This window comes from Nycticebus coucang, chromosome 2 (assembly GCF_027406575.1).
Source record: "Nycticebus coucang isolate mNycCou1 chromosome 2, mNycCou1.pri, whole genome shotgun sequence".
Classification (NCBI taxonomy): Eukaryota; Metazoa; Chordata; class Mammalia; order Primates; family Lorisidae; genus Nycticebus; species Nycticebus coucang.
In genome coordinates, this window is record NC_069781.1 from 166,268,792 (window position 1) to 166,296,731 (window position 27,940).

Consider the following 27,940-nt stretch of genomic DNA (forward strand, 5'->3'; position numbering starts at 1 on the left):
GAGCTCATCTTGCTTCATGTTCCATAGAGCACTGAGCCTGTGGCTGGTGAGACATGAAAGCATTGATGGGGACGCTAGTGTCTCCCCCTCATCCCAGAAGACACATAAGGGCTTATCGCAGCAAAGACAGGTCTTTATTCAGGAGACAATGGGTCTGGGCTGGCGTTGGGGGATTCAGGGGAACCCTGGCGGTAGGCACCCAACAGGATGGAATTGATGTGTTCCAGTGTCTGGTTGCTGAAGACCATGTTGAGGTGCTGCAGCCCATGCAGGGGCAACAGATGCACAGGCTGTGGCTGGCGGCCTTGCCAGAGACCACAGAGCTCAGTGCTGCGTGTGGCCACTGTGTCATCACCATCCTCATAAAGCATACCCACAGGGTCCGTGTAAGGAAAGCCATCGTCATAGATGTAGGTGCGGGGCGTGGGCAGGCCCACACCATAAAGACAGTATACTTCCACACCAGGTGCTGGGAGTCCTGCCAGCAGGTCACGTGACTGCAGCCACATGTACCAGCCTTCCTCAAAGTGCAAGTCTGCAAAGAAGCGCTGGAAGTCACGGCTTGTGTAGTTGAAGCTAGGTGTGGAAATAAACACATGGTCCTCGGGCCATGCAATGCGAGAGGGAAACATCCAGGGTGAAGTGGTCGTTATGCGCTGCTCCTCTCTCAGCTTGATGCTGGACATGATTGGGATGCCCTGGTTGTCACCTGTGGATATGGAGCAAGGTGGGACAGGGAGCCAGGCCTGGCTACCCCTGGCCCACAACTTGCTCTCAAAGTGAGTTGAGCTGGGTGCTCATCTTGTCTGTCTAATCCAGACATGGACTCTAAGCCATTACTTGAATAAGCCTGGTATTCAGCAGGTGCTCAATGAGAGCTTATTAAATGTTAAGCCCTAATGGCATCTCTGTACAGCAGTGCTATAGGCTTCCTGAAGAGGAATATGTGAACAGTAGGGATGGTGCTGGCTGATCTCCCCAGGCATCTGTCAGTCAACTCAGTGGCCTGTACTGCTAGGGGTCAGAGTTGTGTTTGGGGAAGGATGCAATGAGATGGTGTCTGTGTTTGACTTTGCTAGTGTAATCTGATGAGTGTTTTCCTCACCAGGCTGTGAGCTAGCTCCTAGAGGGAAGGCTGACGTGGCTGTGCCCAGCATATGGTGGGTGCTTAATATGTAGGAGTTATGTCTGTGCTGGGTCCCTGAAGCCACACCCCATAGAAGGGCAGCAAGGGCTCCTAGGGCGTAGCCTAAGTTTGGTGGATCCATCCTCAGTAAAGCAGATCCCTGGGGAAAGGAGTTTCTGGGAGCAGAAGGCAGCTGAAAGCCGGGTAGGCAGGATCTGGGCCTCAAGGAACAAATTTTGAATCAGATTGATGGGGTTCATTGCCTCTGTTGGCTTTCCCTTTGTCATCACTGACACAGACTCTAGAAGGAGTCACCCTGATGGCCCAGGCCAGGGTCATTGCTCTGGGGGACTGGTGGCAGAGGCATGCCCTAGGAATGGTAGAGGCCATTGTGAACAGAAGCTGCAGTGGGGGCAGGTCCATGACCAGCTTCATTCTACCCCCACCCCAGGACATAAGTGGTCAGAGGCTTGCTGACCTGAGGCCAAGACCAGCATGGGCTTGACAGAGCCACCCCAGGGAGCCCCAAGAGAGATGAAGCCATCAATGAAGCGGTCCTTCCAGGCCTGGGGCTGGCGCAGCAGGAAATAGAGCAAGTGCAGGCAGCCAAGGCTGTGCCCGATGAGGAAGACAGGCTTCCTGTAAGCAGCATGCATCTCCTCCACCAGCCTTGCCAGTTTCCGGTAGTACTCCTCCTGTTGGCCTGCAGGGGAGTGGACAGGGGCAGGGCAATTGGAGTCAAAGGCCACCTGTCCCACCCCTGCCTGTCATCCACAGAGATACTCACTGGGCTCTAGCCGCCAATCATAGGGGGCAGCTCGCACAGTCTCATCCCGCACGTAGCCATTATTGACCAGATTCTGCACCAGTGTATGCATGTAACCTGTGGGACAGCAGCAGCATTGGGGGGTTCTGCCACGACTCCTGGCTGGAGTCTCTGCCTTCTCCCCTAGCACACCCACCTGCCAGCTTGCTGCTGTCCAGATACTCAACAGAGTAGGTCTTGCCAAAGCCAGGGACGCGGATCTGTACACCAGGGGCGTTGGACACATGCCCAGAGCTTCGGTTGTAGATAACCCTAGGGGCAGTGCAACATTCAGCAGCCAGCAGCCAAGGGGCAGCGTGTGGGGGCTGCAGCAGAGCATACTGGGTGTACCTGGTGTTATCAATCCAGCAGTCCACCCCGAGCGGCAGAAACATATTGAGATCCAGCCAGATGGTGAAGAAGTCCTCAGTCTTGCGGTAGCACATCCAGTTCACCACATCCGGTTTATCCAGCTTGGCTTCTAGCTGATTCCCCAGGCAGCCAGGCACTGCGAGCACCAGCTCTCACTCTGGACTCCTCAGATCCCCCCCCATAGCCCCTGACCGGTCTCACCCCCAGATGCCGGAGTAGCCAGCCCCACTCTCCATCACCTTCAACCCCCAGCTACAAAGGACACATCCTGACCACACCTCCCTCCGTGGTTCCCCCAGTAACCCAAAACCTAAGCTTCCCTCAGAAAGGAAAGGTGCAGGGGCCAAGGCCACTGACCCTTGCTTCTACAAAGCAAACACCCAGCCTGGCTCTCCATTATTGCAAAAGTCCAAGGTAAGAGCAAATAGGTATGGGGAGGTGGGGGCAGGCCTTGATGAGCCCCTCCTGTCCTGGGCTGGGCATCTGTCCTTGATGGGATGGGAACCGAGGAAAGCGTGGTGGGGCTTGGCCCAGGGTCCACTGTGGCTGACTGTAGCTGAATGCCCTGGTCAAGACCTCAGGCACACCTTGTCCCCCAGTCCACCCTCATGGAGCAGATAACTCAAGAGACTCAGGAACAGTGTGGTGGGAGAAGAGAGTAATTTCTCTGCTGGACAAGCCTTTGGCCCCTCCCCACAATGGGGGGTGGTATCTGGGCTAACGCAGGGGCAGAAGGACCTTGGCTGGATCTGTTACCAGGGGCTAGGGCCCAGGCTTCCCCAAGTCTGGCCTGGTGCACCAGGGGCCTGGTGGGGGCTTACCGAGGATGACGGGCCGTGTGTGGTTACTGAGCTCAGCCTTGGGCGTGGTGTGCGGGGGGAAGAGCACATTGAGGAGCCAGAATGGGGCAGCAGGGGGAAGCAGCAGCCCCACCAGCAGCCCCCACTGCCACAGGGAGCCGGGTGGCCCCATCCCAAACCTAGCGCCTGCTGCCAGGCAAGCAGTCCTGTGCTGGGCTTATCTGCTGTCGGGGGGAGGGGCCCCAGGGCCAGTGGGAGGGACAGCCTGGCCCATGGGGGTGGCCAGAAATTACCGGAAAGGGCACAGCCCTGGGAGCAGCCAGCTTTGGGCCTGAGTTCAGTTCCGCCTTCTTCCCTTGCCGCCAAGGGAAACAGAGCTGGGGCAGCAGGAGGCCCAGAAGTACACAATGTTTTATTGAAAAAGTCAGGCCTCAGCTTGCAGCCGGCTCCATTTGGCTTGGCTTGGTAGGGGTCCCTGCCCACAATAGCTCAAGCCAGGTCTTCCTGCAGGCTGGTTGGGCTGGACCCCTCCCTTCTACCCTTCCCCTCTTCTCCAGTGGTGACATCTGAACAATAAATACCCAATAAATAGCACTTCTGGGCTGGGCCGGCTGCCTTCAAGCCCTACGTCAGCCCCCACCAGTCTTCTCCAGCCAGGGCAGGCCTACTGGCATGCTGGATGGGAAGTCCCCAAACCTCCCAGGGTCCCAAAGGACCTCAGATCCATTTCTACTGCCCTGCCCGGGCCCAGTTTCCAAGGAGATCTAGCAAAGCTGAGTCCAGGGCACGGCCAGGCAAGCATGGCTGGCAGGTAGATACTAGGTGAGACTGTTACCCTGGACACTTCCACTCCAGGCCACAAGACTACACTGGGCTCAGGAGTAGATGGTGATGACTTCACGGCCACCACCACGCACCAACAGCACCCGCTCAAGGCCCTCGGTCAGCACCTCAAGGAACTCCATGTCTGCAGGGTATCAGGTCAAGGAGGCAGCACCAGAACTCAAGGGCAACCAGGGTAGTGTACCCCATCAACTGGAGCTGGGGCAATCTGGGTCACCTGTACTCAGGGGCACCCAGGGAGAGGAGCTTCCAGTCTGACCTCACACAAGGTCCACCTCCCCACTGCCTGCCTCTCTGCAAAAGGATACAGTTCTCATCCCCCTCACTGTTCTTGGGTGGGCCAGGCATGTTCAGCAGGACCAGGCGGGCATCGTGAGAGCGTGTGACAATGACTTCATTGAGCTTCACGGCAGTGTGCATGCGCCGCACATTGGACTGGTCCCTGCAGGTAATACAGCCAATCACAGGTCATGGTGAACCATCCTGCAAGAAGGTGGCCCGGCCCACCCACACAGCTTGTCTGCCCCATCCCACCTCTGCCCCAGAACCAGTGTGGCTGGGTCTGTTCTTGCTGCACTCACGGCTTAATATGCACCAGCTCTCGGAAGTTGTCAGGGGCATGGCTGGAGTCCCAGGGCTCAGTCATGTACTTGTCCCGGGTCCATGTCATCTGAATCTTTTCAGTGCCTGCTGCAGATTCGTCTTCCTCATCTGAGTACAGGCTCTCTAGCCGCAGGGCTGAGTGCCGGTCCTTGACTAATTGGGCCTAAGGACAATCACAGGAGGTAGCCTCAGTGCCTTGGGAAAAGGGAGAAGGCCCTTGCTGGCTCTCAGAGAAATTGGCGATGGCTTGGATGGGGCTGGGGTGAGTCATTCTGATGCCCCCCTCCCAACTCCACCAAAGGACTGACTCTGTATGTGCAAAGGCCTGATCCTGTACTCCCTCTTTCCTAGCCTACACTCAGAAAGCCACTGACTTCTCGCTCCTGCTCAGTCTTGGTCAGCCTCATCTGCCGCAGCATCTGGGATCTCTGCTCCATCATCAGTGTCCGCTCATAGGTATATGCAGAGATGTCACTGTTATGCTGGGAAGAGGGCAGGCTGTGAGGACCAGGCTGCATGGGACACAGTACCCACAGGGCCAGGGCAGGGTAGGTGGCTCACCATCTCCACCACCTCCACCTCCGCCTCAAGGCGTAGATGGTACAGAAAGATGGCCAGATCTTTCTTCATCTGGATGCTATTGTCATCCATCTGGGCCACTGTGAAGATACGCATCCGGCATTTCCTCCAAACCTGTGGCAATAGAGTAGGCGGGTGGTTCAGTCACATCTGCCCCACTGAGGGCCCAGCCTCTCTGACCTGTGCTCGCCCACCCACCCGGCCCACCTTATGCTGGCGCAGCAGGAAGGGCAAGAGCATGAGCATGCCACCATCATGCACAATCCACCACACATCGATGTGGCCCTCCAGGTAGCGCTCGTGGTTGCTGGGGTAAAAGGCGATGTTCTTGGGCACAAGCAGGGCCAGGTGGGCAGCTGTAGTACAGCGCACGGTATCTGGAGACAAGAGATGCTGCTGACCACCAGTTTGTGGCCTTTTGGCCTCTGCCACCTCACTGAACTGCTTGGCCTTGGCCCAGCCCAGGCACCAGCCCCTCATATACCAATAAAGGTCTTCCAGGCACGTGGGTCCTCACTCTGTCGCCAGCCATAGGGCCAGCCCAGCACCACGGAGTTGTGCCTCATGCCACCCAGGCCGCAAGACTGGATGAGGTGAGCCAGCCCCTCACGCACCTTGCTGGCCACCACTACCTGGCAGAAGCCTTTCACTTTCTCAATCTCCATCATGTTCTTGATTGTCTGTGGGGAACACATCAGGGTCAGAAGGTGAAGTGCCTCTCAAGGTGCCACGGCACAAAACTACTTGGGAATGGGGGAGGGTACAGGGACAAGCTGCCCACCCAGACGCCACATATTCAAGATGAGACAGCTCAATACCCCTGGCTGGCCAAGATGGCTAGGATTTGTCCCTTCCTCTGTGTGCCAGCTGCAGCCAAGGCCCCTCTGGTCTGGCTCAGTTTCCCACCCCCTGCAGTGGGCACCTGCTCAGCGGCCTGTGCCTCGCCATAGCTCTCCAAGAAGCTGCCCTGGATGACGGAGCCAACAATTGTCAGGCCCTTGCCGGCCTTCAGCTGAGAAGCAAAAGTGAGGAGCCGTGGGTACTTCACATGAAGGTCCTCGTCTAGCTTCAGCAGCACCAGTAGCTGAGGTCTGCAGTGGCCAGATGGGAAGGCAGCCTGAGACCAGGGCTAGGCTCTCCAGGCCCTTTCTCTTTCCTTCTCATATCACCACCCCTACAGGTTTGGGTAGCACAGGCCCACTGGCTCAACAAGCAGGAGGGTGCCCATGGCAGCCCAAGAATGGCAAACTTGGACTAGGGGAGAGGGACTGAGCACTTCTTGTCCCTCCCACACACTAAGAACCTTGAGATGGCCCTTGCCAGAGTCTGAGTGTGAACTCACCGCCAGTTCTTCGTGTGAGGAGGCCCCTCTTCTAGCCGCAACAGTGCATAGCGGGCTGCACTCAGGGAAAGCCCTCGGATCCCGTCACCCCACTCTTTCTCAGCCCTGCAGATGCCACCACAGCTGATGAGTCCCTAGTCTCATCCATGGGTTTCTGTCTGTGTGAATGTGAAATCCCCCAGGCCACCCCTGAGAGCCTTGAGCTTCACAGCCTCCTAGTCCCAGCATCCATGCTGGCTAGCAAAGGATGGCACATCTCCCCACCAACCCGGCATTCAGACCACCCCACCTGCACAGGCTAAGAGGCAGCCCTTGACTCACCCTTGGTACTCGATGTACTTATAGATCATGCCTGCAATAAGCATGGCCACCAGAGCATAATACCAGGAGGAGACAAACATAAGCGCGAGGCAGAGGCTCATGCCCAGGAAGGACAGCGCCCTGGGCCAGAGGGAGGGGTGCAGAATCAGGGCAAGACCAGGAGGGCCCACAGCCTAGCCCATGCATTGGTAGTCCGAGGTCATATGCTGGGTAGGACAAACAGGTCAACCCCTGGCCCTGCAACCTCGCATCCCACAGTGTTTCACCCAGAAGGACTGCCCAAGAAACCCAAACCTCATCTAGAATGGGGCTCCTGTGTCAGAGGACTTAGCTCAGGGGTCCAGTGGATACTCACCAGTGATAGTATTTGAACCGAGGCCGCCAGTTGGGAGTCCTCAGGAGCGTCTGCACAGCACAGGCCAGGTTCACAAATAGGTAGCACATGAGAAAGAACCTGCACACAGGGAGGTGGTTGGCACACAGACCTCCCTGGCAGCCAGGGGCCTGGTATCAGGCTGGTCCTAGACCAGAGACTCACCATGGCCCTGCCCTGCATCAGCCAGGTCTTCTCAACCTGGAAGTACCCCTCTTCCATAGCCTGAGGCAGACACGACCACTACAGAGAAGGCATCTTGGGGCCAGGTTAAAGGAGAGATGGGAAGAGCAGGGAGAGAGCTGGAAGAGGATGGAGCTGGGAGTGGCAGGAAGTGCTATGTCTAGAACCATCAACACATACGCAGGTCTCTGACTGGGGCACCAGCTGCATGAGGGACTGTCATGAAAGTGGGGAAAAGGAGCAGGTCAGGAGAAGATGAGCAGGACCATTTCAATGCGCCAAATCAGACACTTGAGAGATGCTGCAGTGGGTGTGCAAGTCTGCGTACAAGGCCAGAGGTATAAGTCCTCTGAGAATGCAGGCCAGGAGCAGAGGGCTAAGGAAGGAGGCACCAACCTCTACCTGCAGCTGGCGAAAGAGGAAGGACAGAAGGCGGCAGGGGGACCCCTGGGCCAGGGCATGGGGCTGTCAGCTAGAGCCACATAATAAAGATTGAGATCCCCACTCTGGCGAGGGGGGATGTGGGGCACCACCCAAGACAAAAGTGGCAAGAACAGTTTCAGGTATGCACTTATGTGAGAGACAAGTGTTTTGGGGAGGCCAAGAGAGCACAGGCCTGGCTGTGGCTGGGATGGAGGCAGCATGGGGAAAAGGGATCTTGGCAGGTCTGGGGGCTGAGGGAGAGAAGGGGACACCATAGCAACCACACACAAGGAAGAGGAGCACCAGCTCTGGAGCGGGGAGTTCGAGGACCCTGGCATGGGCAGAGGTGACACAGCAACCAAACAAGCTCTGCCTCCGGGGCCCTGGGATTCACCACATATTGACCACTACCTGAAAGGCCCTGGAACACTTATTTGCCCAGCTAATTCCAGAACTTTTTTTTTAGAGACAGAGTCTCCCTTTGTCGTCCTCAATAGAGTGCGGTGGCATCACAGCTCACAGCAACCTCCAACTCTTGGGCTTAGGCGATACAGCCTCCTGAGTAGTTGGGACTACAGGCGCCTGCCGCAACACCCAGATTTTTTTTGTTGCAGTCTAGCCAGGGTCAGGTTTGAACCCACCACCCTCAGTATATGGTGCCGGCACCCTACTCACTGAGCCACAGGCGCTGCCTGCTAATTCCGGAACTTTAAAAGCAAACGATTTTGAAACAGGGCAGTGGTGGCTTCATTAAGGCATGAGGGACCTGGTGCTTGCCCTATTTAGGGGTGGAGGTCTGTTGGCCGCCTGCTCTGGGGACTCTACTAGAAGGGAGTAGGACTTGTTGGTCTCTTGACAGTTTCTGCACAGGTGCCAGGTGTGCTCCTGAATGCAGGGCTAGGCTGCTCCCTGCTAGGCCACATCTCCCGGCTGTACCCTCAGCACCAGATAGGATCATGGGAAGGTGCTGGGGTCCAGGGAGCCTTTCCCAGACCACCCCCTACCCTGCCCCAACCCCTAGCTCACATGGACAAAATGGGGGCCACCATGTCGAGGGAGGCAATAAGGATGCCCAGCTCAGCAATGAGTGCAGTCAGGAGGAGTGCCCACGTGGGTTCACCATTCGCCTTCCCATGGCCAAATACCTGCATGTGCCAGAGAAGAAGCTGGTCCTAGCACCCTCATTCCACACGCCAGGCCCCAAGCCACCCCTCACCTGGCCCCCATCACCACCAGAGCCCTCCTCTGGGGCTTAGGCCTATCTGTACTAGTGCCACACTCTCCCTGGCTCCACCTTGCCAGGCCTCTCTGCTTTGGATGAGCTATAAACAGGCTATGGGTTCTGGGTCCAAGCAGCTCATCCAACAGCAGGGCAGAGCAGGGCAGGGCAAGGGTGGCTCAGCCTGGAGCCACTGTGGGGAGGTTATGCTGCATCTGTCCTCCCTCTGTCTCCAGCCAGGGTTAAGGGCCCAGGAGTAGCCAGGCTGTGGGGGAGTGCAGAAGGGCTTACCCGGAGGAAGGGGATGATATTGTCCTTGGCAATGGCCTGCAAGAGGCGTGGTGCCCCAGTGAGGCTCTGGAGTCCAGCACCACAAGTGGAAAAGAAAGAGCCGATGACGATGACCCAGGGTGAAGGCCAGGCCAATGTGCCCACCACAAGGTTCCTGCTGACGCCGTCACCATACCTGCAGGGGCCGTCCAGAGCAAAAGATGTCAGGAAGGCAGGCTACAGTGGGCAGCACACTGGCCACTCAGTGGAGAAGGCCATTCCACCAAACCTGTCCTTCCCCCTGGCTCAACCCTGATCATGATGTCACCATCCTCTCAGAAGCAAAAGTCCTGGAAGGGTCTGACCCACCTGGTGGCACAGATCACCACTGGCAGCCACCAGCCTGAGGACATGTATGTGACTAAGTCTGTGGGGGCTAGTATGAGGGCAAGCCAAAGCTGAGCTACTGCTACAGGGAGGGGCCCAGATCACTCACTTGTCCCGGAGAACCACACCCTCAATGCAGGCGCCAAAGAGAACCACACTGCTGAAGTCTGTAGTGATGTCAAGGAAAGCTAGGCCTCCATGCATGGCTACTCCAGCCTCAGTCAGCAGACTCAGCGGGGAGACCTACAGCTGATGGCTTCATGGTGTGTGTGTGTGTGTGTGTGTGTGTGTGTGTGTGTGTGTGTCCCTTGAGTTGTGCATGTGTGTAAGGTGAGGTTCATATGCACACATGCCTGTGTGGAATGTCTGCGTGCTGGTTGGCAACTTATATAAAAGCTAGTGCCTCCCGTTCCCTGCCCCACCTGCCTCAGGCCCAGGAAAGGATACACACAAGAGAGGTTGTTATGATGGCCAGAATGGTCCCCACTGGAATAGACTTCTGGGCGTCACGAAGATCCCCAGAGCGGTTTGAACCAGCCATGATGCCTCCAAAAAAAAAGACAAGACTCCCTCAGGAACTCCCTGGGGTTGAGGCCAGGGCTGGCTAGGTGGGCAAGAGAGGCTTACCTGTTACTGAGGGGAAGAAGATGCCAACTAGCACGGTGAAGGATGTGGCAATGTCAGCTACTACGTACAGGGGCAGACTCTCCTTTAGGCCAACCGTGTCTATGGAAGGCAGACCATGCTTTTCCACAACCTCACCCTTCTCCAGGTAGGCACTCCACAGGTTTTCTGTGGGGAGAGTAGCATCACCATCACAGCCCCACCTGCTTCACAGGACAGTTTGGCTGGGGCAGCATCAGCCCTAGGCTGCTCTGGCCACAGGCAAGGAGCTTTCTGGCTAGAAGTCTGACAGACAAAAGTGGCCGAACTACTATCAGCCAGAGCCCTTCCACTGCCTGCCTCCCAGACAGAGGCCCTTTATGGCTCCTGTGGGAACATCCCCAGGCAGCATCAGGAGTTGGTGGCCGGGGGGAGAGAGGCTGCCAGAACTTTCTGGGGACTGCTACAGGCCTGGGACGCTGGCCAAATAGGCTCTGCTTACCCAAAACTCGGCTGCTAGGAGCTAGACTGAGAGGAGATTACTGGGCTGGGAAGGCAGCCAGATCTGCCCCCTACTTCTTCTGGCCACACAAGGACAGCTCTGTGCTCTCTCTCCTACTCAGCCTGTAGGCTCAGGAACAGAAGGATAGAAAGGAGGACTCGCCTTGGAGCACACCAGCAGCTGCCCCAGGGATGCCAGGGATTTCGGTCACATTATTGAGCAGGAAATAGGGGTCACAGGAGTCAGTGGTAAGGTTGGGGCTGTGGCAGAAGAAATTCCATAGCCGGGTGGCCACTGTCTCATTGTCCACCACAGTTGTTTTGGCACAGATGTCAAACTGGTCCCGGGAGAGGGTCCTGTTGCCCAACATGCAAACCCTGTAAGGGATGAAAGCATTGGCACCTGCTCAGCTGGAGGCCCCAAACTGTTACTAGCCTGAAGTCTCCAAGACTCAGAGCATCAAAGGCCGCTACATGAGAGAGATGTCAGTGCAATACCTGGACAAATTCCTGGGTTACTTACGGAAACACGGGAGGGTCAAAAATAGACTTGATGCCTCCAGCGTAGATGGAGAGGATGGAGATGATCACACAGGCCAGGAAGAGTGAGGCAAATTTGTTCACATACTTGACACCAACAAACACCACCAGCGTCATGAAGGTCAGAAAAATGGTTCCATACACCCTCATATTGTTCAAGGTGGCGCCTGATGTATCATGAGCCCCCGATGGGTAAAAAATGGCAGCCAGTGGGGCAATGTAAGTCTAAAACAAGATAACAGGTAAAGAGGGTTCAATCTTTCTATTTGGAGAATGAGACCTGTCATTTGGTTTTTTTTTTAAAAGTATGCCTTAAAGAAGCCAGTCACAAAATATGATTTCATTTATATGAAATGTCTAAAATCCATAGAGACAAAAATCAGATTTGTGGTTGCTGGGGCTTGGGGCAAGGGAGAATGACTACTAATGGGGTTTCATCTGGGAGTGATAAAAATGTTCTAAAATTCATTGTAGTGATAGTTGCACAACTCCACACATATACTAAAAACCACTGAAATGTACACTTTCTTTCTTTTTTTTTGAGACGGAGTCTTACTATGTCACTGTCAGTAGAGTGCTGTGAAGTCACAGCTCACAGCAACCTCTAACTCTTAGGCTTAAGTGATTCTCTTGCCTCGGCCTCCCAAGTAGTTGGGACTATAGGCACCCACCACAATGTCCGACTGTTTTTTGTTGTTATTGTTGCAGCTGTCATTGTTGTTTAGCAGGCCTGGGGAGGGTTCAAACCAGCCTGCCTTGGTATATGTGGCTGGCACCCTAACCGCTGAGCTACGGGTGCCAAGCCTGATATGTACACTTTCAACGAGTAGAGAATTATATGTAATATGATATAATTATAAATTATATCTTAATAAAGCTGTTATTTAAAAACAAAAGGATCCAGACATAGGCACCAACTTTAATGGCTAACACAGTGGAACAGTTGGAGCAACAGAGTAAAGAAGGACAGCCTTACATTACCCAAAGAATGAAACAAATATCTACAAGTCCACACAAATATAATTACACAAAAAAATTAATGGGGGAAAAAGATAATTTTTCCTTACAGAAGAATGCCAAATAATAAAAGTACAAGGAACATGAGAAATGGAAAACAAATACCAAAAAAAAAAAAACAAGCCTGAAAATCTCGGCACAACATCTGAATTACAGGTAGAGGACCTGGAGGTGGACTAGCCAGGCAGGGGTGGGCACCTGTCACCCTGTGTCTCCCTCAGCCTCTTCATTTCTGCTCCCACTGGCTGAGGCAGTGAAGTGGGGAGTGAGGAGCTAAGTATGAGAGTACCCATGTGTCTCACAGAGGGGATACCAACCTCCCAACAGGGTCCTATGGCTGCTCACCCCAAATGAGGGAGGAAAAGAAGCTAGATTTGAAGCACAGAGCCCTGGCCAGAGCTCACACAAGCCCAGGAGGTAGTCTCTGTATTACCACCAAGATCTGTCACTCAGCTAAATGCAATAGTGCACGGACCCTCTGCAATGGCTAAAATAGTGCCCAGGAAGATGGAACATACAGGGCCAAGGCAAGGATAGCCAGGCCTCTTCCCTGCCTAGCCCAAACTGGCACAGAGGTCTGAGCAAAGGTCTTTCTCCCTTGAGGCCTCCCACTTTATAACCTCCAGGCCTTGGCCAGAGGTGAGGGGGACATGAACAGCCTGGGCCTTCTGTTTGGAGTCCAAAGGGACTGTTTGGACACACCTGAACTTGGCCAGGGCTTAGGCTGACTCACCAGTAAGATTTCAATGGCCCCCAGAATGTACATGGCTGCTGCAAATGTTGTTCCCAAGTAGAAGCACAGGCCCACAGCGCCTCCAAATTCCGGCCCCAGTGAGCGGGAAATCATGAAATAGGAGCCCCCAGCTATAGCAGAGAAAGGAAAAATGCATGCAGGTCAAGGTTGGTTCTTCTTCAAGGGGGTCTCCCCATGACAGGCCCTCACACCCACCCAGAGGGACAAGGACCACTTTTCCCATTTACAGATGAAAAAGGCTGCATGGCTAGTAAGTGGGCAGGCTGGGAATGGCCCCCATTCCCCTCTGACTCAAACACCCAGCATGGGCCAATGAAATGACTACTTTTCTAGGGCAGCTCTGGGTCTGCAGGGGTGGCTGAGCCACTGTCCTCCAACTTCCTGTTCTTGGGCCAGTTCCCACAGCCTCCTCTGGATGGGTGTGTCCTACCTCAGCACACTTCACCCCTCCCAAAGCCTAAGCGTCTGTTAGTCTGACCCCTCTAGACCAAGGCAGGGACTGTGTCTTGTCTAGTCTTTGGCCCCCAGAGCCCAGCACAGGGCCTGCCACCAGGTAAGTAATCATGGCTGACCCTCTCGCCTTCAGTCTGTGCTGCTCTCAGAGTCTAACACCCCTGGCAAGACTCAGAGCTAACACTGGGCCTCAGGGTAGCAAGCATACAGGCAACAAGGGTGGTCCCATGTCACCAGTTATATCCACTGCTGATAAAACTTCTCTGGTGAAAATCTGGGAACAGGGATAAAGAAACTTAAAAAACAATCAATCCCTGGGCGGCGCCTGTGGCTCAGTCGGTAGGGCGCCGGCCCCATATACCGAGGGTGGCGGGTTCAAACCCGGCCCCGGCCAAACTGCAACCAAAAAATAGCCGGGCGTTGTGGCAGGTACCTATAGTCCCAGCCACTTGGAGGATGAGGCAAGCGAATCGCTTAAGCCCAGGAGTTGGAGGTTGCTGTGAGCTGTGTGAGGCCACGGCACTCTACCGAGGGCCATAAAGTGAGACTCTGTCTCTACAAAAATAAAAAAAACGATCAATCCCTTTCTTGCTATAATCCCACCACCAGGACCTCTCCTGGGAGACTGCCAGGGACATGAGCAGAGATTTGTTGTTGTGGCTGTTCTTGACAATATTTACAACAGTGAAAAAGTAGACCTCACGGCCGGGCGTGGTGGCTCACGCCTATAGTCCCAGCGCTGTGGGAGGCCGAGGCGGGTGGATTGCCTGAGCTCAGAGGTTCAAAACCCATATGAGCAGCAGTCAGCCAGAGTAAGACCCCGTCTCTACCAACAACATCAAAAACAGCCAGCACCGCAGGAGAAAGAAGAAAATCAACAAAAAAGGAGTACTTCAAACAAACATGAACAAGCACACTGAAATTAAAAAAAATAAAATAAAATAAAAAGTAGACCTCACAAATAGGAGAATAATCATATAAATTAGGATATAGCTTACCACAGAGAATCCTGTTTTAAAACAGTTTTCAACATTTGGGAAGCACATACACATGTAAATATATGCGCATACAAGCATAGGTCTGTATGCACGTACATACACATGTATTTGGGGAATAGACATATATACACGCACAGATAGAGAGCAAGCACACATGTGCAAGTGTGGGCCCGATACTTTACAAGACATTATGACCATATATCAAAAGGTAAATAGTAATGAACTCGGGATGGTGGGATTATGGATACTTTCAATTTTCTTTTTCTTTTTTTTTTGAGTCAGAGTCTCACTCTGTTGCCCTAAGTAGACTGCTGTGGTGTCATCACAGCTCACAGCAACTTTAATTGTTTGGGCTCAAGCAGTTCTCTTGCCTCAGCCTCCTGAGTAGCTGGGACTACAGGAGCCTGCCACAACACCCGGCTAGTTTTTCTATTTTTAATAGAGATAGGGTCTTGGTCTTGCTCTTGCTCAGGTTGGTCTCAAACTCCTGAGCTCAGGCAATGCACCCGTTTTGGCCTCCCAGAGTGCTAGGATTATAGGCATGAGCCACCACATCTGGCCTCAAAAAGGAAAGGAATTCCTTTCCTTTTTTTTTTTTTTTGAGACAGTGTCCCACTGTCACCTATGCTAGAGTCCAGTGGCATCATCATAGCTCACTATAATTTCAAAGTCTGAGCTCAAGCAATCCTCCTGCCTCAGCCTCCTGAGCAGCTGGGACTACAGGCCCAGCCTCAATTTTTCACTCTACGTTTTCCTATATTTTCAAACTCTCTTAGGGTAAATATATGTTACCTTTTTTTTTGAGACGGAGCTTCAAGCTGTCACCCTGGGTAGAGTGCCATGGCATCACAGCTCACAGCAACTCCCAACTCCTGGGCTCAAGTGATTCTCCTGCCTCTGCCTCCCAAGCAGCTGGGACTATAGGTGCCCACCACAACGCCTGGCTATTTTTTTGGTTGCAGCCGTCATAGTTGTTTGGAGGGCCCGGGCTGGATTCGAACCCACCAGCTCAGGTGTATGTGGCTGGCACCTTAGCTGCTTGAGCTACAGGCGCCGAGCCTATGTTACCCTTTTTAAAAAAACTTACTTTTATACTAACAAAACACAAGAGCTGGGTGGCACCTGTGGCTCAAGGAGTAGGGCGCCAATCCCATATGCCGGAGGTGGCGGGTTCAAACCCAGCCCTGGCCAATAACCACACACACACACAAAAAAAAAAAATACAAGAGCTGTCTCAAACTTTGTCTAGCAGGGAAGTCCCTAAGAGGTGGTACTGTCTTGGAGTCAGGGACTAGGACTCCACCAGAGAACTGCTTGGGGAATAGGGGTGAGCCATGTGGGTTTCCAGGCAGGTCAAGGTGAATTCTGGGACATGTTCCACCCCCCAGGCCTTGGGTGGCACTCACCCACCTGGAACCACACCATTGGTGGCGATGGCACTCATGGAGATGGCTGTCAGCAGGGTCTGTGGAAAGGAGGGCCTGGGTGAACAGCTCAGCTGGGTGGGCTCCGCAGGGTGGCATGGACTGGCAGGCCCACCCAACGCTGCCCCTGTCAGGACACTCACACAGCAGCAGCAGATGAGCACGATGAGGAGGGCCTGCAGAATCCCAGCCGTGCCCACCATCCAGGTCAGCCGCAGGAAGAGGATAACCCCGAAGATATTCTGCAGGCAGGGCAGGTACACCCCCATGAGGGTGCCCATGCTGGGCGCCTATGCGGGCAGGAGGGGAGGGGTACACAGAGCATCAGAGGGACCCAGATACACCATGAAGCACCAGCCCTGGACACTCAGCAGCTCCTCACACCCAGCAGGGTCCTGGGGAACACAGTAGGTGGGGGTGACAGCTGGGATGTTTCTACTGACTTTCATATAGGAAAACAATTCTGACTGGGAGGCATACACTCTCTTTTTAAAATCCCATGTGTGAGCTTTGAAACTTTAACTCCCCCTCAAGGTATCCCTTCCTTCCTTTCTTCTCTCCTATTAAAATTCTAGAGAGGTCCATCTCAGATCTCTACCTTCTCATCCAAGTTACCCAAGAAAAAGTCCAAGACATCAGTCTCTAGCCCTCCCTCTCCCACGTTCCCACCTCAGTCCAAGTGGACAACAACTCCCGCCCAGTCTGCCTCTCTGCTGCCCTAAGACCAGCCTGCCTTGCCCTGGCCGTAGTCCTTTGAAACTGGAACAGTATACCTGGGGCACCTGGCTGCTATCCTCTGGTGCCTGTCAATCTCTCCACACAGTCCAGCTTACTCTGCTGCCAGAGCAGGTCTCTGAAAACCCAGTTCAATCTCATCATCAAATTCTCTGGGCTGCCTAAGGTGGAGTTGGTACTTGCACTCCCTCAGCATCTGATATAGCCTTCAATTATGGCATTCACCATAGGTCATGGTGACAGTGTACTTGTATTTCTCCTGACTATAGTGGGACAGGTTTGGCTTGTTTACTATTCTGTCACAGCAGGCCCTGCAGGTGCTTCTGAACTCAGTGTGTGTGGTCTCAGAAGCCCTTGGGACATCCTGTTGAGAGAATTCTGCAGAGGGGACTCAGGCTGTTGGAAAGGTGTGGAAGGTCTGATGTGGAGACCCAGGCAGGATTTCTCAACTATCTAAGGGCAGAGTAAGGACCAGCCAGGAGAACAGGGCAATGGTTGAGAGCACAGAAGCAGGCTGGTGTCCTAAAGAAATGAGCCCCCAAGAGTGTCACCTAGGGCAGTGGAACCCTGACAGCTTCCATCACTAGCAAGGCCTCCTACTGGCCTGATGCCGGGGTAGGAGAAAATTATATAGCCATAAGAACCTTCAGGATCCTGGCCTGGTGGGTAGGACCTGTGTGTGGCCTAAATGAACTCAAAAGGGCCTGGCCAAGACCAAAGACCTGCCTTCCACATGACAATGTAGTTGACAGATACATCTCACTTGGGCTCTGTCTGAGACCTTCTCAGATGATACTAGCTGCTGCATTGTAGCAGCAAGAGCTCCCGGCCTAAGCTGAGTCACTCTGAGAAAAGGGCAGTGTGGGAAAGGGCAGGGCCGGAAATACTTTCTGCATCCCCAAATAACCTCTGGCAGCCTCAGAAGGTCTGGGCCAGAACTGGAGTGGCTGCTAGGGAGAGGCTGCCTCTGGGGGTTGGCATGGTCTGGCTGGAGGCCTACCCTTCCTACCCCAAGTCTTCCTTTCCAAAGGTCTCTGCTCAGACCCAAGGTGAGGACCACAGCTCAGCAGCCCCAGAGCTTGAGCTTACTACCAACTCCCTGTGCACTTGACCAGGCTGCTTCTTACTCAATGGAAAAGCCACTGGAGGCTTGGTGCCTGTAGCGCAACTGGCTAAGGTGCCAGACACATACACCAGAGCTAGCGGGTTCGAATCCAGCCTGGGCCTACCAAACAACAATGACAACTACAACCAAAAAATAGCCAGGCGTTGTGGCAGGCGTCTGTGGTCCCAGCTACTTGCTACTTGGGAGGCTAAGGCAAGAGAATCGCTTGAGCCCAGGAGTTGGCAGTTGCTGTGAGCTGTGATGCTACAGCACTTTACCCAGGGTGACAGTTTGAGGCTCTGTCTCAAAAAAAAAAAAAAAAGAAGGAAAGAAAAAGAAAAGAAAAGCCACTGGAGCTAGGAACCCCAGCCCCCATCTCACATGCTCTCCCTGGGGCCAGGTAAGCTCAGTAGGCTGGACCCCAGCATCCTCACAGGCTCCCCATTGGGCCAAGGGACCATGGTCCTGCGCCAGCCCAAGCTTCCTTCCCCCTCCTGTTGAGATGTGCACTATCCTCTCTTAGGAGCCTCATCACTTCCAGCCACCAGCTCCTTGGCTTGGCAGTTTGGTCTGAAGGGACAGGGATGAAGCTCTTACCTAAGGATCCTTCCCCACTCCCATCATAGGCAACATTCTTAGAAGTTGAGATGCCCCTTCAGTGCTAGATATGGATAGCCAGACAGTCAGGGTTCTCCACTATCTGTAGTCCAGAACATGCCAGCAAAATTAGAACCAGCTGGATAGGGTTGAAGGGTTGAGTCTGTGAGACTTCAAGTTTTCAGCTGCCCTTTCTGAACTGTGGGCTGATTTGCCTCCTAGAAGGGCAAAGTGAGGAGAACACTTCAGCTGGGACTACTTTTTCTCCTGGGCTCACTCCACTGAGGCCCAAATTTCACCAACAGGTCCTAGGCTGGAGGCCTGACTTATCCCAAACAGGAGCATCTTCAGCTCAGGCTGACCTCAAGGAGAACACTCTAGCCCCCAGCTCCTTCTAAAATACAGCCACTTTCTGAACCTCAGGGAGGGTCCTTGTCTCCAAATAAAAAATGCAAAAAAATGCCCAGCCTCATCACACAGAGGAGCTGGGCAAAGATGTGAAAGTCCTAAAGAAATGGTGACCAGGAGATGGGACCACAAGAGCAGACAAGGAGCCCCATGAGGCAATGCCAGGCTCTGAGCACACACACATGTCCTCCTGGAGCCTTGAGGGCTACTGAAAGGGTCTGCCAGTGGAGCCTTGGGGCAGTGAGGGGCAGGAGGGTTTGTCATTTGCTCCGGATTACATGGACTCCAAAGGACAACCAGGTTCCTGGCTCCAAAGGCAATACTCTTAGTCACCCTGATGTGATGGCAGGGATCTGGCTTTCTACATAGTCACATATCTCACAAATCTGTCTCCCAGCATTAAGCATCAATCTCATCTGGCTGAGCCACCTTAGGCAAGTTTCTTAACACCACTGACACTCAAGTTTCCTCATCTGGAAAACGGGAATAATAATATTACCAACCTCTTAGTTTTGTTATGAAGATGACATCCAAGAACCCAGGCCCTCTACTCAGCATGGTACCTCACCCATAGTAAAGGCAACTGTTGCCTTTTTTTCCTTTCTTTTCTTTTTCTTTTTTGAGACAGAGTCTCACTCTGTCACCCTGTGTAGAGTGCCCTGGTGTCATAGCTCAGAGAAACCTCAAAGTCTTGGGCTGAAGCAATCCTCTTGCCTCAGCCTTCTGAGTAGCTAGGACTATAGGCACCTGCCATAACACCTGGCTTGTTTTTTCTATTTTTGGTAGAGATGAGATCTTGCTCTTGGTTCAGTTGGTCTTGAACTCCTGAACTCAAAACAATCCACCCACCTCTGCCTTCCAGAGTGCTAGGACTACAGGTGTGAGCCACCACACCTGGCCTTGTTGCCTTTTTTTAAGAGATACAGTCTTGCTCGGTAGCCTAGGCTGGAGTGCAGTGGCATGATCAAAGCTTACTGTAAACTTGAATTCCCATGCTCAAGTAATCCTCTTTGCTTAGTCTCCGGAGTAGCTGAGACTATAGGTGCATACCACCACACCCAGCTAAATTTTTTTTTTTTTTGCGACAGAGTCTCACTATGTCGTTCTCGATAGAGTTCCGTGGCATCACAGCTCATAGTAACCTCAAACTCTTGGGCTTAAGCGATTCTCTTGCCTCAGCCTCCCAAGTAGCTAGGAGGTGCCCACCACAATTCCTGGCTATTTTGTTGTTGTAGTCATCATTGTTGTTTTTAGCAGGCTCCAACTGGGTTCAAACTCTTCAGCCCTGGTGTATGTGGCTGGTGCCCTAACCACTGAGCTACAGGCGCCGAGCCACACCCAGCTAATTTTATAAGTATTTTGTAGAGAGAGGGTCTTGCACAGGCTGATCTCAAACTCCTGGCCTTAAGTGATCCTCCTGCCTCAGCCTCCCAAAGTGATGGGATTATAGGCATACACCACTGTGCCCAGGTGTTATTTCTGAGGACCTCCCTGGCCCTCTACCCCTTCTCCCAGGAGTCCTCAGTAGCCCATACCCCTTGAAGCCTCCTTGAGCCCAAGGCACTTATGTACCCATCCTCCATGCTCACCGTACCTGCACCCACTTTCCCTGGGGTGCTCACCACCATGTGGGGAAATAGCCAATTCCGTGGTGTTGTGTCTGTCTTTCCAGGTGTGGCCCCTTTGCTGCCCTGACCAGCTCACCTCAGCTGCCCTTCTGCGGGTACCCTCCCCGCTCTCAGCCTCCTCATGCTCCTTGGCACCCTGGCTGAGGTTGGTGTAGCTGACGAGCTTGCCCAGAAGAGACGACACCTTTGGGCGGATGTCCAGTTCTTCCTGTAAACAGAGCCATGGGGCAAGATGGCAAGGGGCCAGGCTGGTGCCAGGCTACCTGTGTGTAGCCAGCAGTATGGCACCATGCCAAGGCCTGAGGCAGGCCTGGGCCTGACTCCAGCTCTTGCCTGGGGAAAGCCCACACCAGCCAACTGGGCAGGTGTGAGCGCCACACCCCAGCACGTGGCACTCAAAGCCCAGCCCAGAGGCTGCTTTTCTCTGCCCCACCTTAGCTGCAATCACTGCCAGACCATTTGTGAAAACCACCTGCCTCAGGGGAAGAGAAGGCAGGACACAGCCGGCAAACAAATGGCATACTTTATCCTGGCTGCTCTGCCCGGCTTCTCCCAGTTATGACTGAGCCTCCAGACTCACATTTACCCATAACTCCAACAAAAAGTCTCCCTAGTCAACTCAAGGAACCATGGATGGCAAAAGAGGGATGTCTGGGACAAGTGAAGCCTCTCTTGTCTGCCCAAACTCTGATCTTCCTGGATGGTCTTCCCTCCAGATTCCAGTCCCTGTGAGTACCCAGGTCAATTGCTAAGGTGGGATGCTGGCCCCTCAGCCATCTCAGGTGGGGCCAGGTCAATGCTTTCCCTGAAGAGTCTTGCTGCTTCCCCAGGTAAGGAGGCCTCCCAGGGCTCAGGCTTTCCCTGTTTTTGTGGCCTTCTCAGAACTGTGCCTCCACCTGCCTCTTGCCCACATTTAACTTGTCCAGCTCCCTTCTGACCCTACACACAGGAAGAAGTTGGCTTGGAGTGAAAAGTGAACATGCAGGACCTTTGGTGCATAGAGATTGAGGAAACTACATTATTCAGCCACTGGGTGGCTAAATGTATGGGTCAGAGTTTAGGAGCCTAAAACACGTCTTAAATCCAGACCTCACTTTTCAGGTTGAGTCTGAAAAGAATAAAATTCAAGTGCAAAGGCACAAATTTGGGAATCTTTCCACAGAGGTGTCCACTAAGGCTGAAAATGTGGAGAGAGGCAGATCCAATGGATAGGGCTAGGTCTCAGTGAACTAGAGAAGGACAGAGTTGGAAGAGCCAACTATGAAGGTCAAGGAAGAATCTATGGGAGAGCAAAGAACTATGGACTGGGAGAAGAACTATAGGTGGAAAGAAGAGAGGAAACTCTGAGGTGGGAATTTTTAAGGGAGTGGTCACCTAGCTGGGGAGGGGTTGCAAGGAAGACAGAGAGGAATAGACAGCAAGTGGCAATAGGGGCAGTGTTGTAAGTGGTCTCTGGGAAAATAGTTTAAATCAAAGGGCCAATGTAACTGCAGCCAAGGGGAGACTAAAGGAGGAGGTGGGCCAGTGGAGGCACAACCATCAGTCTGTGTGGGTCCTTCCCAAAGGGCCACTCCTGCCCATTTGCCCACCAAGAATGGCTCCTCAGCTACCTCAAACAATGCCAGGTTTCTGTCATAGTAGTCACTTCCTCTGGAAGCCTCCAAAGGGCAAAGAAAAGGGCTGCTCTCTCTGTGGTTGCCATGACCTGTGAAGAGAGAGGGACAATTAGGGTCTGCTTCCTGTGTCCTGCCCCCCAAACATCATCCTTGTCGAGCACTTTGGAGGCCATAGTATCACAAGGCTAAAATTCAGTTTTCCCATCACAACCTGCCAGCATCCTTGAAGGGTCAGGGAGAAGCCAGACCAAAACCCAGAGCATCATTCCCTCTACAAAGGGCATCTAAATGAGGGCCCCAGACACACCGGCACAAGCACTCGCGAACACTGCGGAGCTAGGACTTCGGGGGCGTGGCCCAGCCTTAGCCCGCCCCTAGATCTTCCCCCCCCCACCCAACCTCCGCCTTTCTGCTTTCTGAAATACCCCGTGCGCAAGGTGCCAAGGGCTTGGAGCCTTCAGGGAACGCCTGGGTGCTGCCCTCCATATGGACGAAACCGTACAAAGCACCTTCGCTGGCCAAGGCTCGCAGGTGGCCTACTAGCTACCCCACCATGCATCGCGCGGGGGCGTCCCGGAGCATGCTGGGAGGTGGGGTAAGCCTGTAGGGGTCCTCAAACTGCGGCCCGCGGGCCACATGAGGCAGTGTGCTTGTATTTGTTCCCGTTTTGTTTTTTTACTTCAAAATAAGATATGTGCAGTGTGCATAGGAATTTGTTAATAGTTTTTTTTTTAAAACTATAGTCTGGCCCTCCAACGGTCTGAGGGACAGTGAATTGGCCCCCTGTTTAAAAGGTTTGAGGACGCCTGCCCCAGAGGGTAGAGAGCCAAGGTGGGCGCAGGGCATCTGCTGGGGTCGACTGAGGAAAACGGGTGGGTGTTGGGCAGAGCAGAGACTGCTGGCAGGGGTCACGCCTTGGCCTCCTATTCTGCTGCTTGTCCCAGACTAGCCTTGACCCACCTCCCAGGCTGGTGATACAGTGTCCTAGGTGGAAGGAAACCTCACTAAAAGGAGCCAAATGCTCATTTTTGTTTGTTTGTTATTTTGTTTTTGCTTTTTGAGACAGTCTCACTGTGTTGCCCAGGCTAGAGTGCCATTGCCTCAGCCTAGATTACAGCAGCCTCAAACTCCTGGGTTCAAACAATCCTCTTACCTTAGCCTCCCAAGTAGCTGGGACTACAGGTGCTTGCCACAACACCCAGCTAATTTTTTCCCCTATTTTTAGTAGAGACGGGGTCTTGCTCTTGCTAGTCTTGAACTCAAGTGATCCTTCCTTAGCCTCCCAAAGTGCTGGGATTATAGACATGATGCCACTGTGCCCAACTGCTCCTGCTCTAAGAGCCTGCCTCCGGCAGCGTCTGTCGCTCAATGAGTAGGGTGCCAGCCCCATATACTGGAGGTGGCGGGTTCTAACCCGGCCCCAACCAAAAACTGCCAAAAAAAAAAGAGCCTTCCTCAACTCCCAAACTTCAGCCACTTTTTTCTGGCCTCGCATCATTCACAAGCTTTCCAACTCTTGTCTTTTGTGAATTTCAGTGGGTGACATTACCATCTTCCCACCAAGCATGCAGAAGATGCCAAGCACTTGTTTTCTAGATGCTAAGGGTACCCTGGGACAGCCTAGCAGCAGCAACACTGGGTCAAGGCCTCACAGCAAATAGGTAGCACTTTATTTCAAAGCACCTAGGTTATTGGATGGCAGCAGGATGCAGTTTTGAGGGCTGAAGGGTTGGCATGGTGTCTGGTGATGAAGGTGGCAACAGAAGTATCATAACCAACCCAGACTAGTGGTGTGATTGAGCTACCAACATTTCTGTTTAAATAGGCAACAATTCATTTCCTGAATGTTGCCTGTTAAATAGGCAACAATTCATTTCTCTTGTTTGCAGCTGAAAATGCAGCTGATGCATCCTCCTCCATCTGCCACATCCCGTTGCTATTGGGATCAGGTTTAACTTACCTTCTCTGAGCCAACAACCACCCTGCACTGTGGATCCTTTATTTCCCAAGCATACTAACAGGTAAAGTATACTCATGACAATTTCTGGGGCAAAGTCAGCGCTTCCTTCCCACAGCATGTGAAAGCAATATATTCACCTCATTCAGCAACCTAGACTGGGTAAGCAGCTCAGTCCAACATTCCTGTAGCTCAATGCCAACAGCACAACAATGCCAATGGGCAAAGGCAGCCAGAGGTCAAGTTGGCCCACTGCATCATGTTAAACCCTGGTGGGGTTCCATAGTTCCCAGATACCCTATGACATGTGCTGTGCCCTTAATGTTTGTTCAGGACCAGAATAGTCACAAGAAAATTCTGAAAATCCAGGAGCACACACACTACCCACTGAACTGATGGTCTGTCAGTGACACGCCTCTGAAACTTACTGTTGGGTTTTCATGACTAAAAAGTGTCCTCCCTGAGTAAATCGAATGCTCCATTTTGTCTGAAAATGGCAGCTATACAGCTCATCGTACTTCCCTTTCTGCATTGGCTGCCAGGAATCTCCAAGCTAAATTTGCTCTTTAGATGCAGTTACCATCTGTCTTGGTCCTCGCCCTCTTCCTCTGCATGGTTTTTGATCTTCCTGACAGTAACTAATCCTTTTGGGAGGCTCTTCTGTTGCATATTTCTTTTGATCTTTTTGTGGAAGTAGGTTGGAAATAAATTATAAGTGTACTAAAACTCATGTAGTACAGCCTGTCCCACCATTATTGCCTTGTTTTTCTGAGGAGACTGTACTAGAATCTGTAAATGTGAGTACACAGCTGCCCCTCCAAGACTTAGCTGATCCCTTGTCCCTTCAGCCATTGCTTGAGGGTGACTCAGAGTCCTTGCAAGCGTGGTCTCTAGTCTCACAGCAACATTCCAGTAGATAGCTCTTATTCCCTTTTAGTGACAAGGAAAGTAAGGCTCAGAGAGCTTCAGAGTAAGGTCACCCAGAGAGGAGGGCCACATCTGGGTGCCAGGATCTACCAGAGTCAAGTGGGAGCTGAGCTGCAAGTTCCCTATTCCTTCCCCAGACTCTAGTCCATCCATATCCTCCATGCATACAGCACAATCCTTTAACATAGAGAAGAGGGTCTGGGATATACAGTTCGGCCAGGATATACCCTGGCTTCTAAGTGTTCAGATGGTTGGCAGCCTGGCTTGGGTTCCTGGCTTGTCCCCTGTGTGACCCAGGGAAACCTGCTTAACCTCTCTGTGCTGCCTTGGTTTCCTATTCTATGAAGTAGAGATAGTAACACCTGCTTTTCCAATAGCCCAGATGCACTAGAAAAGGGACAGGCTAGTCCCAGATACTCGACAGGGTGTCCTTGGAGTTCCCCGAAGCTTCCATGCAATTATGAGAATGTGGAGGGGTCTGAGCAGTGGCTGCATGTCTGCACTGCCCTAAGCTTCAAGCTGCCAGTTCAGGCCTCAGCTATTCCAAAAATTCCAGGGCAGGTCTAGGCATGCCTTCTGGGCCAAAGCTGCTCAGACACCACCTGAGACCCCCAGTGAATCTGAGGATGGCCTTGGCCTAGGGGCTGTCTGTGGGATACACAGTTGTGTTCCCACCAGCAACTGTGACTACACCAGTCGCAGGTGAGGATCCAGGTAACCCTCTTGATCCTTGTGCACATGGGCATCTGCCTGAAGTGCCCCTCCAGAACCTTTTTACACCCTGCCGGCAGGCCAAGGTGGCCTGTCTGTGACCCTTGGAGCAGAGGTATTGTGAGCCATGAGCTGGGGGAACTGAGGATGGACCTGGGGCTCACTATTTCTGTGTCCTCTGACCCTCTGCAGTTCCCACCAAGGATCAGAATCACTCACCGGGGTGCAGGGTGTCCCCCATCCTGTAGACAGCCAAGGTCTGGCTGAAAAGACTTTAGAGAAAGAGGAAGAGGAAGGGGGGTAGTGGGAGGAGCTGGTCTAGACTAGGGGGATCCAGCAGGAATTAGCCAATGTGGCTGTAGGTCCTTCCAGTCACCCTGGAGGGGCCAAGGCGGGGCCAGAGGGTAAGCTCAGCTCTGCCTGCCAACTGGTCTAGGCTGATGCTAGGCAAACAGGCCATCTAGCCTCTGGGGAGAGAGAGCCTCCCAGGAATAGAAGAACAGTGAAGGTGGTCCTCCCCTGACCATTTGAACAGGGACAGACAAGAGCATAAGGGTGGGGAGGAGGGAGGGCACTTACCCGGCTGTCAGGCTTATAAAACCAACAGCCCATACCACTGTCCTATGCCATCTCCACATATGGCTGTCAGGTAATACAGATACACACCTTAGCCATCACTCACACCATTCATGGATTACCTCAGTCATGTAACTATCACAGACACAGATCAGAGGTCAAGATTATATAATTCTACTCCGGAGGCTGAGGCAAGAGAATCGTCTAAACCCAGGAGTTGGAGGTTGCTGTGAGTTGTGATGCCACAGCACTCTACTGAGGGCGATATAGTGAGACCCCGTCTCAAAAAAAAAAAAAAAAATTACATAATCTGATACATGACAGTAACACGTTTCCTACATATCTCCATCAGTCAGTCACAGACATTGTAGGCATTTATCATCCTTCCTATCACCATCTGATCACTGACAACCCTGCCAGAAACAGTGGCATGAGAATGCCCTGACCTGACCCCACCTTCACCTTGTGATACCCACACACTTGCACAAGCACACAATTACACATGTTCTCAGCGGTGTTCACACTCCAAGGGTGTTCACAGCCCCTGGGGACCTCTTGGGGTAGGAGATGGAGAAAGGGGTATGGGGTGAGGCAAGCACCTGAGAGGAAGAAGGAGGGAGTTACCTCCAGGCCCAGCCCTAACTCCTAAGTTAACATGCTAGAATTTCAAACTTGGGTTTGAATAACTCCCACAAACAGACACAAGTTATATAACCCCTCTACCCATCCCTCCACTCCTTCCTAAGTGTGAGTAACAGTACTTATACCTTGGGAGATGCTGGGAGGATTAAAGGAGTTAATTCATAATTCAAGTAGAGTGCCCAGACAAGCCTGGCTCTGTGTCAGCGCTCTGCAGATGCCCACGGTACCTACGCCAGGGCCAACACCAGAGCATTCTGGCAGTTAACCTGTAGAGCCCCTCGGCAGGCACACCCGTCTCTCCAGCTGGGCCAGGCGCAGCGAAGCGCCGGAAGACACTGGAGGGGGAGGGGAGGCTCAAAGGCAGAGACGTTGCACCCCAAATAGGTAGCTGGGGTGAAAAAGGAAGGGAGCGATTCACCGAAGGTGAATGGGCTGGAGTTGGGGCTTCAGCTGTGCTCCCAGCCGGGAAAGGGCCGGGTGGCCTCGCAGGCTGGCCTCCCGTGGCGGCCACGTCTGCAGCCCTCGCCCGCCGCCCGCCAGGGAGGAGCTGGGGTGTGGAGGGTGGCCGGGCTGCGGGGACCTAGAGCGAAGGAAAATCGTGTCGGTGCGCGCTGATCTGGGAGATGATCGCAGCCGCACAGATGAGGAAAAGTTGAGACCGTATCGACGTGGGCGCACAAGGCCGGGTGTATGTGTGGGCGCGGGCCCCTTGTGGCCGGCCCCCCTGTCCCGCCACGGCCCGCTCCCAACGCGCCCTCACCGTCCGAGTCCTCCCGCTCGGCGCGATCCCCGTAGTCCACCCAACTGAGCCCCTCGAGGTTGTCATAGTCGCCGCGCCGCGGCCCGTCCACCGGCACCACAGTGAAGTGAGGCATCGCGCGCGCTCGGCCCCGCCGCACCCGCTGTCCCGGCCGCCTGCCGGCTGTCCCCGCCGCCCCGGGCCCGCGCGCCCCGCCCGCTCGCATTCCTCCCCGCTGTGCTCACTTCCTCCGCCCGCCCCCCGGGCCGCCCCTCGGGGGCGGAGAGCGGGAAGGGCTAGGGCCCCCGTTCTTCCCCGAGGGGGGCCCCTGGTGGCGTAAAGACCTCTGGACCGGGGTGCTAG

The 27,940-nt window shown here is 53.5% G+C and overlaps 2 protein-coding genes across 5 annotated transcripts; both read right to left on the reverse strand.

The window, feature by feature from the left end:
- Nucleotides 1-119: 119 nt before the first annotated feature.
- On the reverse strand, nucleotides 120-3,946 carry LCAT (lecithin-cholesterol acyltransferase). 2 transcript variants are annotated; one of them, XM_053604499.1, is made up of 6 exons: nucleotides 3,125-3,946; nucleotides 2,283-2,439; nucleotides 2,089-2,204; nucleotides 1,914-2,009; nucleotides 1,605-1,829; nucleotides 120-709 (listed from the first exon to the last, which is right to left on the reverse strand). In XM_053604499.1, exons 1-6 carry the CDS (start codon nucleotides 3,273-3,275, stop codon nucleotides 135-137), a joined length of 1,320 nt encoding a protein of 439 aa, XP_053460474.1. In that variant the 5' UTR covers nucleotides 3,276-3,946; the 3' UTR covers nucleotides 120-134. The 2 variants fall into 2 exon arrangements, with proteins under 2 accessions (XP_053460474.1, XP_053460482.1); XM_053604507.1 differs by lacking the exon at nucleotides 1,605-1,829 and having other exon boundaries at nucleotides 3,125-3,342.
- SLC12A4 (solute carrier family 12 member 4) lies at nucleotides 3,496-27,843 on the reverse strand. Of its 3 annotated transcripts, none has more exons than XM_053604295.1 (24): nucleotides 27,599-27,843; nucleotides 22,020-22,114; nucleotides 20,486-20,617; nucleotides 16,080-16,226; nucleotides 15,923-15,977; nucleotides 13,041-13,171; nucleotides 11,274-11,515; nucleotides 10,914-11,128; nucleotides 10,274-10,438; nucleotides 10,094-10,192; nucleotides 9,756-9,813; nucleotides 9,281-9,455; nucleotides 8,797-8,915; nucleotides 7,147-7,245; nucleotides 6,792-6,911; nucleotides 6,471-6,575; nucleotides 6,051-6,219; nucleotides 5,613-5,808; nucleotides 5,336-5,505; nucleotides 5,111-5,242; nucleotides 4,924-5,031; nucleotides 4,528-4,712; nucleotides 4,255-4,388; nucleotides 3,496-4,070 (listed from the first exon to the last, which is right to left on the reverse strand). In XM_053604295.1, exons 1-24 carry the CDS (start codon nucleotides 27,801-27,803, stop codon nucleotides 3,979-3,981), a joined length of 3,348 nt encoding a protein of 1,115 aa, XP_053460270.1. In that variant the 5' UTR covers nucleotides 27,804-27,843; the 3' UTR covers nucleotides 3,496-3,978. The 3 variants fall into 3 exon arrangements, with proteins under 3 accessions (XP_053460270.1, XP_053460280.1, XP_053460277.1); XM_053604305.1 differs by lacking the exon at nucleotides 27,599-27,843 and adding an exon at nucleotides 22,451-22,547; XM_053604302.1 differs by lacking the exons at nucleotides 20,486-20,617; nucleotides 22,020-22,114; nucleotides 27,599-27,843 and having other exon boundaries at nucleotides 15,919-15,977; nucleotides 16,080-16,218.
- Nucleotides 27,844-27,940: the final 97 nt, after the last annotated feature.